The 12,836-nt window shown below is 37.6% G+C and overlaps 1 protein-coding gene across 1 annotated transcript in view; it reads right to left on the minus strand.

Annotated features, from left to right (window-relative positions):
- Window positions 1–12,836, minus strand: part of JAG2 (jagged canonical Notch ligand 2) — a 96,329-nt gene that overhangs the window by 44,886 nt on the left and 38,607 nt on the right. The window contains exons 3-5 of the mRNA XM_073349842.1: window positions 9,072–9,126; window positions 2,319–2,573; window positions 957–1,017 (exon numbers count right to left, since the gene is read on the minus strand). Of these exons, the coding sequence (XP_073205943.1) occupies window positions 957–1,017; window positions 2,319–2,573; window positions 9,072–9,126 (371 nt within the window). The remainder of the gene's footprint in view (window positions 1–956; window positions 1,018–2,318; window positions 2,574–9,071; window positions 9,127–12,836) is intronic.

Consider the following 12,836-nt stretch of genomic DNA (forward strand, 5'->3'; position numbering starts at 1 on the left):
AGAGAACTCAGTGTTTTGATAAGTTGGCAAGTAGTACACAATTACAGGAGAATAGACTGATGCTTACGCTGTGGCCACAAACATTTTTGAATATTTGTGCAAGCGGCAAGTTTTGAAGAGTTGGGACAAGTATATTTACAAAGCCAGCTGCAATAAGGTAGCACTGGTTCTCTCTTGACCGACCCTGTTAGCTGATGTTAGAACTCCTGCATCGAAGTGATGACCAATTCATGTTCACTGTGGCAGACACTACATGTTCACCTCCCCTTTATTTTCAGAGTGGAGTTAAGTGGTTCAACCCAGAGGAAACCAGAGTCTGGGACATATCTAGTATCAACAAGGAAACCCGAAGAACAGGCCTGGCTTGAGGTAGAATTCATATGCAGTGTTTTATTTAGTGTTCTCTCAGTTGAAAAATATCACCTCAAGAAAAGGGTTGAGTATGGCACTGATCCAGAATTTACCTTCTGTGCTGCAGTTGGGAAAGGACCATCTACCCATATAACCCATTCTTTAAAAATAAATAAATAAAAACAAATTGAAATGAAAGACTGTCTGTTTTTTCGAAAGCCCTTGATGAGACCTATGGGAGACCTAGAAATATTCAAAGTTAGTGTAGGTTAATAAAATTTTCTGCTATCACAGGTGATCTTTAAATAAAGTGCTGGTTCTTGTTTGAAGCGCCTCATCTAATCCCAATTGTGTTTTTTGCAAATCCCTTCAGTCACAAACACAGAACTTGTTACTTTCAGAGGTTGTCTGCTTCTGTGAAACTCAAAGTCTGAAATAAATGTAACTTAATATGGCATGGTCTGAATAGAATCCATACCTATACCCAGCCAGACAATTTTTATTTTATGTACATGGCCTGATTACTAAAAATCACTGCTAAAAGCAAAGTACTGGAAAGCCAGTGTTCTTCCTTCACACTAAAATAGCTAAGTACATATACTTACTTGCATTCCCCAGGTACACTGCAACCCCCATGGAGTAAATTACATCCTTGTTTACATACAGCTGTGAACAGAAAAAAGGTTTAGACTTCAGTTAGTATGGGCAGTAAGACTTCAGTTAATACAGAAACACTGGCTCCTAGCCCAGTAATTAGAACAATTTCATAATGGAGTAGCTTATTTGTTGCTCATTCCTAAAACAGTTTTCCTTTCAATTAATTCTTACACAGACAACAAACAATCACAACTATTTAAAAAACAAACAAACAAACAAAAACAAAAAAACCCCATCTAGCTCTTCAAGCTAGCTATTTCATTAAATCAGCTCACTTTTTATAAAACCAACTGAGGTAGCCTCTTGTCTAGCATGGATCTACAAACATGGATTACATTTTTAATGCTATACCAATTAATTTGATTTGTTACATGGGTTCAGACACTTAAATATAGAACTGAAGACCAGTATACCTTCAAAAGTTATACAATATTGGCTACAATAGTTCTAAACTGGTGTTCGATTATCACTTGAAGTTTGTCATAAAAAAACCAAAACAATTTTAGTGCTAATTACCAACTGAAAGATAGGAGGAAAATTGCTGTGGGACTAAATTGAACATTCCAGGTATATTTAAGGACTGCACTTGAACATTAACAGACATCAGAAAGCTTTCAGCTTTGTATACATTAAACTTTAAAACAGCTTTATCCTCATTTTCAAGAGTTACAAGGACATTTTTCCAGGACTGGAAAAAACTTACACAGTATTACTGAATCTGGTACTGTAAAATGTTATTAAAACCTATCTTCATTTTAGAAACCTGTTAAAAAGCTATAATGCATCATTTTTTCTTAAAAAGGTAGCTCCTTGAACAAAGTTAACCAGTACCTTCAGTTTAAGTTTAAAGGGCATTTAATTCACTGGTTTGAAGACCTCCTGGTTTGATAGGCAGTCAGACAAGTCCTCGCTACAGCAACTAGATCCCTTTATCATATTCTGCCAAGAGTCTCACTTCACTCTTACTAGAGCAAGTCAGGCTTTTTTTGTTTTTGCTTTTAAAAAAAAAAGCAAAAGAAGCACCCAGCAACAAAATAGAGTTTGCATTCATAGTGATAGTGAATAGGCATTGGGCCAAGAAGAGAGAGAATGATCAAGTTCATTTAGAGTTGAGCCATAATTTATTTTTTTGGAATTGCCAGCAAACCGAAAAATCCATTATTTGCCAAGCTTTAGCAACAAAGTAAATCTATTTGTATTGTGCTATTGCACATGACAGTATAGTTGGTGCAGCATGCTAAAAGAGATTTCACCTCAATATGACCTTTAGTTTCAATAATAATTATGTAAAATAATAAACAAAATATTACCTTGTTTACATTCTTCTCCCATCCAACCTTCCATGCAGGCTTTGTTTCCATATTGGTCACACGTGTAGTGACCAACAAAGTCATTACGAGGTCCGCAAAATTTATTGCACCGCGTGCTATAGTAATTCTCATCACATTTCACTCTTATTTGCACTTCAAAATGAGCTACATGCCCCTTAAATGGTAGGGTCTTCCACCGATCCTCAGGGTTGATCATACCAGCGTACGACATTCTCTCTATTAACAGCTCTTCATCTTTTATAAAGAGAAAACAAAAACCCCAATATATTGCAAGCCTGGTACAGAAAAAAGTAATTTTGCATTTGTGTGTATTAATTGGTTAAAAAGACCTTCAGTACAAAAAACAAACAAAAAAAAAAACTAAAACTTAAGCTGCTAAAGGGCTACTAACCCCAAATTTATTTTTCTCTGCCTTGCAAAGTTATTTATAGGACTTTAAGAAATGGAACATAATCAATAGGAAATGGCTTTAAGAAATGGAACATAATCAATAGGAAATGCATCCAAATACACCATACCCACACAATGTCAATCAACAAGTTTATCTTTATATGAGGCTCTGATCTTTTTTATTCTTAAATTGCAAAATCTGCATAAATCCAGTAAATAAATTGTTGGAATAGGGGATCTCTGATGTGAGTAATTTAAAAAAACAAAACAACCCCACCACAGTATGTTCAGCTAGGTTGCTCTAAATAGACATATGCAAATGTATCCCTCAATAAATCCTATTTTATGTATGTAAAAAAGCTCATCCACTTCACCGAACCTCCCGCCAAAATTTGAAATCCATGACTTTAAAAATGCCAAAGTGAGATGGCATGTGTTATTTGGAAGTAAGACATCTAGAATTAGAGAGAGTAAACTCATGGTAACATATGGAATATTCATGATAACTATCACTTGTTCATTTTTTTCCAGTACAATTAAATGAATAGCATTTCACCATTGTTTAACTTTCATATTATTCTCTAGGAAACGCCAGTCTAAAAAGAAATAAATCATGGCAGGTGGTAATCACAGTAAATTAAAGTAGTCTCACCCGACAAGAGGGTCATAGAACACAAATTTAAGGAACTGCTACCATTAAACATATTTCATAGAAGACTTAATGATTGCCAGCATTAAAAAGTTTTCATGAGCAATACAAAAAAATTAAGGATTTGTTCACCAGAAGAGCGCTTTAGCTAGCATTCAGTGTTTAGAAACAATAATAAGCATTACTTCCCCTACTCCAGATGTTATGTACATGAAATCCTAAAATGAAAGGTTAATCACATGGTACGACTTGTCTAGATTAACTTCAGTACGTAATCTAAGATTGCACATACTTTTACTCCTGTGAAGAGGTTATAACAACCCCTGAAGTAGTCATGTATGTACCGACTTCATGCATTATAACAAAATGTGCTCAATAAAGACACTTTAGCATTTGTTTTCTTTGAACACAAAGTGTTTCAAATAAATAAAAATAAAGCATAAAAGGAAAGCTTAGATGCGTAGACAGTTTCCACCTGGAAAGATCAAGTCCCATATCTCCAGGTCTATGGTTCACATCTAGTCCAGCCCAGGCTTGTAGTGAATGACACTGTTACCACTGCACGGTTTCAGCACCCTATGCAAAGTAAGTTTGTGTTGTCTATCCAATTACTAATAGACAATCATATAATTAGTGTAACAGTCTTGCTGGCAGTTTTAGAAGATGAACATGAGACCTGTGACCCTGCTTGCTCCTATCGTGGCTAGGCACACTATGACAGTATGGGGCCTCTTGTATGTCAGTTGCCATAGTTATATCTCTTCGGTAAAGGACTTCAGTGGGACTAGAGGTCAAGTGAACATTTTTCAAATAAAAGTAATTTAAACATGAAAAGAAAAAAGACTATAGAAGTATAGCCTCTAGAAGTAGAAGTCCTGCCCCCTCCCAAAAACAATTTACTAGCATTTCCTCTTAAGTTCTGTCATTAGTGTATGCTTTCTATATCTTCCCTTCAAAAATTAAAGAATTATGTAAGTTTAGTTGATATACACACACATATATATATATATATATACACACACACATATATATATCTCCATCCACCAATTTATTTTTTTTAAACTGCAGGAACAGAACCAAGGATGTAGATGGATGTAGAATCCACTCTAATCTGACTAAAGGCTCAAAAGGAGGGTCTTGATGAGATGAAGGAGTTGCCTTTTAAAGTTTATTTTATGTCCTTGTCTAACAAATCTCCAGGCAGCCTACGAAACTTCACTTCTGTGAATTGGGCAAAGGGACTTTCCCTAGTTCTTAGCCAAGGTTACTTGGCAGGGTATTTAAGAAACCTATCTTGCTGCAAGTCTTATCGATTAAAGGAAGTGTGTGCTACAGAGACAGACAAGAGACACCTTACTCAGTAGCAATTTGACTTTTTTCCATAATCAGAAATAAGTTTTCCCACATGCCTATTTCTTTGGAAATAAAGGTGGCAGAGAGGCTTGCATAACAGCTGATGCTCTTAGAGTTTCTTCTGAGTTAACAGACCTCGCAGTCCACCTGGTCTTTGGGAAAGGAATCCCTGCAAAAAAATGGCTCAGCCAGAGATGCCATAGCTGTATCTGCAATTGGTAGCTGTGCCATAGATTCTACCTACTCAAGAAACAAAACAAAAAACAGAAGAAGGATTTCCCAGTTTACCACCAGAACTGCCTTTGACACGGGTTGGGTTTTACATTAACAAAAAGGTAGTTACTGGCTGGTGCATAGGCACCACCTACCAGTCATCTGCAAGCAAACAGATACCCAGAAACCTCCTGTTAATTTCAATACTTTTCCGCCATATCAGAAAGTAGGTTCTGAAGAAATTAGCCTCTGCTGAACCACCACTTCCACAAGCTCTAGCTGAGACCTTGCAGCCCTTCAAAGGAGGATTTAGAAGACAACCACCAGTGTTTTGCCTCTGTGGCCTTCTTATATTTTATGTCTGATCTTATTCTAAAGTGGGATAAAGCATATAAGAGAGGAAAGTGCATGTGAGTCTATCCCCTCTTCACAGAGACTTGCAGTAAAGAAGGAGATGTGCCAGGACCCACAAGTAGCAGGCTGGCAGCTAGTTACATTGCAAGCTACTTTACCAAGCAGACACTAGCCTGCTTTCCTAAGGGTCTACGCTGGATTATGCTGGGCCAAGACAATCTTCCTTCCCACTCCTAGTAGAAAAGAAAAGGATTCTATCTAAAGGCTTGTCTACTTGAGGCCCCTCACGAAATTTAATCCAAATTAACTAATGGTGTGAATTAGAAATAGATTAGTTAAACTGCATTAAATTCCTGTGTGGGACTTGTATGATAACTGGTTTACTGAATTAAGGCCACTTTAATTCTGAATGAGAGGGTGCACACAATTAATGCAGTTTAATCCCTCTGTAGACAAGACTAAATCAAATGACAGCTGGAGAGTGGACAGCAGGGCCTGTTATGTTTGAGAGGAGAGAAGCTAGACCTTTGCATCAGCTTTACATCCATGCAATTTGTCCCTTCCTTCCACCCCAAACAAAAAAACCCAACACATTCATTTTCTCCCAATCACAAGTAACGTAATGCTGCTTAAAGCATCTCTTTGAAGCATAAATCTTTTTAACAAGATACTGGGCTAGGAAAATTTGAGAGGAAGCAGAAGAGAAAGCACTGAAAGGGAAGGGGATGGATCAGAAAAAGACAGGAAGTACAAGAAGAAGATCTGGCAGTTTTGGCCTACTCATAAAATAGGGTCTCTAAGCCTTAGCATTCTTTATCAGATCTTTAAAATCTCCAATGTTAAAGAGTCTTTCCTAGAACCCTAAAATAGCAAACTTAAATCTCAACATGTCAGAAAAAAAATTACATTAAGGGAATGATAAATAGCTTAACTTCACAAATCAGGTATTTTGTTTAATTGGTGCCTGGTCAGGTTATGGGCTTGATAAAGGCTTCCCAAATTCAGATTTAAAGGTTTTGTTTTTGGGTTTCGGATGCCAGTCCAACTAACTACATTAGCATGCACCCAAGAATGAAGGAAACTTACTCCACTCAACTGCACTTGTATGCCTACACATTAGCACTTTCTTTAAAGCTACAAACTGTAATTTGACAATTCTGTGGTCTTCTACAGGTTACGCAAATCCATCCCTGACAGAGTCCATAAGCATTTTTTGGTCTATCGCTTAGTCCACAAATGTTTTTCTAGACTCAGTGAAGTTATTATAATAAGTCTTCCCGTATATGCTTTTTACAAGATTGTAACACATTACCCATTCCCTCAGGCCCAAAATACCAAACACTGATTACCCTTCCACTAAGCTTCCTTTAAAATTCAAAGCCATTTTAAGCTCTGAATGTGCAAGACATTGAAACCTTATAATATGCTTCTCCGACTGCCAAATATTTGTAAGAAGTTAGAAAAGTGTCACGGAAGCACTGAAGTTTCATCAGCTCATGTCTTTTGACATGTCAAATGTATACTAGATGGGACCACCACATGTCCCCCTCTGAAAGCAGAGGCCTCCATGCATGCTCAACAGATAGTTCTTTACTTCTCCACCTCTAAGGGGATTTTCCAGATAGCACTATGTAATTTGAGTATGCTAGTGTGAAGCTTTACTTCATGGCTGCTACTTCAGTTCCTTCTGGAAATTTAAATGCATCTTTTGAAGTTTTAAAGGAGTAGATGCTGGATTTATATGGCACTTGAATTCCCCCCTTCACACAGAGCTATGGTCCAGAGACAGAGGTGAGCTAAACCCATTCAGGCTGCACCTCCTACTCCAGTGGTCATCCCTGGAACCTGGAGGGGACAGGGAGCTTTGACAGACCATAGGGTTAGCACAGACTAGTAGCAGACCCTGGCCTAGTGCTAGCAGCACAAAATATAAAGTTTTTAAATCAGCTTGATTTTATTTTTCAATTCTATAAGCAACATAGTTCTGCCAGAATTTAACCAAGATATTTCTTGCAGCTGTGTTCTCAAAGCACCTTACAAAGATGAACTTATTCCACATGCTAAGGAAGTCGAACATCGAATTGTGCTCCTAAATGTGTTGGTGTGGACTGCTATTAGTGCCACTACCTGCTGGATTCTTAGCTGTTTCAAGTTCACAAGAGCTAATCCAAGAGAACACAGAGTAGATTACCTCAGTTTACCACAAAACAATTTAGCATCCAATCACTCAAAATATATCCAATTTTGAGGACATTCTGGAATGATACCAGTGCAAGACAAAATTCAGTGTTTGATAGCTGAAACAAACAGACAATTGTTTCTCTTTGGTCAGGTGCACATTGGCAAGACAGCTACCCTATTACAGGTCTCCCAAATATAAAGCTATCAAACCATTGTTTTGATTTGTAACTAGATTCTTTAGTGCAGCTGAAGTGCTTTTTTGTTTTGCTGTATAATATAGCATAGAGTTCTTAAAATCTGTTACTAGAGCAAAAAGGTTTGTATCAAGCCTTAGAGTATTTACGCTAAGATCTTAATTTCATCATATTACCCAAGCTTCATTAGAAGCTATGCTTGAGGTCTCATTTAGGAAAGCATCCATCTATAATACAGTGTCAAGTCTTGACAGTTACACATTTTTCACTTGAATAATCATGTTTGTCCTGTTAAATGGGCTGATAAAGTGAGGGTGGGAAGCTAGAGCTAGTCTGAAAAAGTTTGAGACTTCCAACCTCTTTTACCTTCCTCTAAATGTAAATCAACTTTAACAGTAGCCATCATAGAAGTCATGAAGCTCTAACTAGTCTAAACATTCAAAACCCAGCACCACTAATCAAGAAAAAAGTAATGGGGTATCACATTTATATGTTCTCCTAAGAAGTGTGTTCAAATTAGATTCTTTTAGGCTATTGGGAAAAGAAATGGTGACCAGTTTACTCAGTCCATTTTAAATTTTACCGTACTGATACAGCAAGCGGACATCCCTGCCCAGGTTGTCTGCACCAGCCAGAGTTAGTAAATACATTGCCACTTGAGTACTTTTTTTTTGGTTTAAGAAAAAAAAACCTAATGAAATTATAGGGCAAAAAAAAAAAAATATGGTGAACAGTAGTTACAGAGGTCAATCCTATTTAAGTATGTTTTCTTTTGATGGATGAGGAAGAGAGAAATAGGGGTTAGTTTAATGCCCATGAAAACTGGGAACTAACCACACTTGTTAAGTATGAGTTGCAGAGACCAAAGAACAGTGTGTGTGTGTGGGGGGGGGGGGGGGTGTTCAATAGTGTGGGCATAATTCCCCTAGCAACAAGAGCATTCAAGACTTGCTTTTCTTTGAAACACAATTGAAAACTACAGGTCATCAGGAACCAATGACTGGAATATATTCACTTGCCATCATCCAGTCCCTCAAATAGCTTGACAAAAAATATATGAGTCATATTTTTCTTCCATCGGACTTCTAACGAGTTTTCCACTTATCACAGAGAACTGCTATTCCATAAGCGCACACTTTGGAGTCTTCCCCTGATTATGCTGCTTTCAGAGGTTTCATTTACCTCTAACAATGAGCCACATTTGAAATTTTAGTGACTATTAACCTATATTTTTCCCTGTTAAACTTCCAATTTTCAGTGCAATATCCCAGGACACATGCATTCAGAAAAGGTTTCCCAAATCCAAGATTCCAGTTTCAAACATACACAATTTTGCTGTACACTGTGTAAATACACTTTTGGATGAGCGAAATATGGAAGTTCTTCATAAATACTCACCATTTTTTGTTTCGTTATCCCAGTCCCAAGCTTCTATTATTAATGTGAATGATCTCTGAAAAGAAACAAACACCAGTTTGATACGGGTTCAAGAAAACCAGCCAACCCACTCACCCACATTTACAAAGCCAGCCACGAACAGTGATTTGGAAACAGCATTTGTTACTGCCAAGACAGATCCAAGGTTCAAAGCAAAGCAATCTCAAAAAAAATCTCACTTTTTTTTGCAGTAATATGAAATTCTTCAAAGGTACTACTTAAAATCTTGCATTAGCAACATTAGTTTGTGAAGCAGAGCTGGTTTAAGAAATATAAACAGCACTAACAAAACAAAACACATATGGAGACCCTCTGTTAACGTAAGTTTTAGTTCTAATTAGGCAGAACACCACAACTGTATAAGTTACTGTCCTATTTTAACCAATCTTCACTTCACATGTATTGAAGCTACTAGCTACAAGAAATAGCTAATAAGTGTTTAGGCTAAAAACTAAATTAAAAAGAGGAAAGCCACCATGTGAAGATGTCCAAAAATCCAATAATGTAAACTGATTCCTACTGAAAATTTAGAATTATCTTCTCATAAAAGGGGATATATGAAGAATGCACCTGGAAAAGGCTGAGCTCTTCAGCAGAATTAAACAGAGCAAAATATTGGGGGGGGGGCAGGAGGAGGAGAAATGTACTTTGATGGACATGTTCCCTTTCAAAGAAAAAAAAGTGAAAGCAATACTTCCCAGGTTTTGTGATCTAGAATGAAGTAGCTATAGTTTGGAAGCAGCAGCAGGGAAGAAGAAAGCTTTAAAAAGTTAAAAGCTTTCAACAGTCTTGAATATTGTTTTCACCACAGTATCCAATTAGTCCGATCATAATGGTCTAGCACATTTAAGTGCTGCACTTATTCAGAGGGGAAGCTACAGTCCTATTTGTAGGTCTAAATATTTACTAGATCTCAGTTTCAACTGAGAATAGCTGTTTATCTTACAGGTCTTGTTTACAACAAACTGAAGTGCTCATATACATTTAACTAAAACAAAACCAGTGTGCAACAGTACCCCACAACTCTTATGGGAAACATACAATATTTATACTAATTTATGCTTAAATTTGACGCATAAAAAAGTCTCAAGTTCTCATTTACCACACTTAAGTTGTACAAAATTTAGTATGTGCAACGTTCCTTAAGTACAGCAAGTTACAGAGTTGAAGTGACCTGGACAAGTTCAGTTTTCAAATAGAAGGCCCCTTGTTAGGAAAAGGAATCTGGGTCAATTTACATAGGTTATTTTTGGAAGGAGGCACCAAGGAAGGCTATCTAGGGATACCCTACCTTAACATTAGCAGATGTATACCAGTGTTTTACCATAGGTCTTTAGCACTTAGCCCCTCTCAAAAGAGCTTGTTAAGACTCCAGAGTTTACATGCTTTAAAAGCGTAACTTGTGCAGCACCCCTAGAAGATAAATATAGAGTATTTTTTTAAAATACCAATTGTTTTGGTTCCTGTAGGTATACTACAAAAAGTCAGCAGGACCTATTTAGACATGCATCTTCTAGACCTCATTTTTTAAGATACAGAAATGCTGAGAGTTGTGAATATTGGGGACAATTGTTACAATGTCTGAATAAATGTGCCTCATGCACTTTCAGCTAAAAATGCAGTTTGTTATGGTTTGAAGGTTCTCTCTAGAATTCTGCAGACTCCTGCACTTTGCAGCTCTTCAACTGATTAATTTTAGTATAAAATTACTTTTCATTTACTAAAGTACCAGGAAAGATTTAGCCCAATTTCTGACTGGAGGAGGTAACAAGGGGACAGCAAAAGTGTTGGGCAGGGAAGTGGATCTTCTCTTTAGTAACAGGTTTCAGAATAGCAGCTGTGTTAGTCTGTATCCGCAAAAAGAAAAGGAGTACTTGTAGCACCTTAGAGACTAACAAATTTATTAGAACATGCAAAATAGATACCATTAACTTGGGTTTGAATAGAGACTGGGAGTGGCTGGGTCATTACACATACTGAAACTACTTCCCCATGTTAAGTATCCTCACACCTTCTTGTGAACTGTCTAAATGGGCCAAGTTGATTATCATTACAAAAGTTTTTTTCTCCTGCTGATAATAGCTCATCTTAATTGATTAGACTCTTACAGTTTGCATGGCAACTTCCACCTTCTCTGTATGTTCCATTCTATGCATCCGACGAAGTGGGCTGTAGCCCATGAAAGCTTATGCTCTAATAAATTTGTTAGTCTCTAAGGTGCCACAAGTACTCCTGTTCTTTTTTCTCTTTACTGAGAGATTGCTTTGGAAAAGGACAGCTGGCAAGAGCATAGCTAGGAAAAACAAACAGTTCTTTACTTGTAAAAAGCCTGACAGCACAACAACCTTCACATTTCCAAGAGGCCCCCCCTTTTTTATTATAATAATATTATTAATTATTATTATTATTATTATTAAAGTGGAGGTAAAAGGGATTATTTCAACTGTTCCTCAAAGTTTTAAGAGCTGCCTAAATACACATTTCTTACACAGCTACTATTCATTTAGGGTATAAAGAAACTACATACAACACAGATATACAAATATTCCATGAAAGTTGTATTCTAGTGGTTAAGAGATTCTCAGCATACACTCTGGCAGCCCTCTGACTGAACATTGTTCTAGTAAGGATATTGTAATCTTGGATGTATTACACAGTTTCTCGACTGCTCTCTTGCTTTTGAATGCGAGCTCAAATACCGGCCCGAGACCAAATTGCGCCACAGGTGAGAAGCATCTTCAGAGCCCTCCCTCCATTTGTCAAACTTTTGAATACCTTATTTTTTATTACATTTGTGGCCCATTTCACGACTTAAATGCATAATTTGCACGTATGATTTATCTCTCTCACGCAAGATAAATTTGCGCACTAGGATCTGTATTTATTCATGCCATATATAAGCAAATAAAAATGGTTTCCTCTAAGATTATAGAAAAAATTTAATTTTAAGAATAACTTAAATGTACTAACATCAAGAAATTTAACTGGGCACCAAGATCGGGTGGACCAGTATTAAATAGTGTTACATTAGGTGACAGCCTTAGAACGTTAACCCTAATCCTTTAGTTCAAAACGTCGCTTTTCTCATCTTTGCCCTTGTGAACTGAGGCATAGCCTCAGAGAGATCCAAAGACTGGCCAATGGCATTTTAAAAGAATAAAATAGCAGGCTGTCAATCTCTCAGCCATCAAAGATATGTTTTAATGAGCCGGAGCTTTGAAAAGCTGCGTTCACCACTAGTGACTGTCAAACATTACTTCTTTTGCCATGCTTAACAAGTAACAGTATTGCTTTTATACTGTTGCATAGACGGGAGTTTGACAGGTATCTCTGATGCCCAATTGAAGAGTGTAAACAACTAATAAAGAACATATTTAAGTTTTAAAAACACAAGTACACTTTCACAATTACACAAATAAAACAAGGTTCACAATATTGCAGCTGGGCTCTCACTTTGTTTTTATAGTTCACTAATTGGCACCACCCCGCCCCCATACATTCCACAAGGGCATGGCTGACAACATTCTAGGACAGAGGGGGGAAAAACTATGGCCCGCAGGCCACATCTTGCCCACCGGACCGTCCTGCCTGGCCCTTGAGCTCCCGGCTGCTCCTGTTGGGGGCATGGCTGGCTCTGGCATGGTAAGGGGCAGGGAGTCCCGGGCGGGGGGGGGGGGGGGCGCGTGGGCAGTCGTGGACAGGGAGCAGTTGGATGCGGTGGACGTT

The sequence above is a fragment of the Lepidochelys kempii genome, chromosome 6 (assembly GCF_965140285.1).
Source record: "Lepidochelys kempii isolate rLepKem1 chromosome 6, rLepKem1.hap1, whole genome shotgun sequence".
NCBI lineage: Eukaryota > Metazoa > Chordata > Testudines > Cheloniidae > Lepidochelys > Lepidochelys kempii.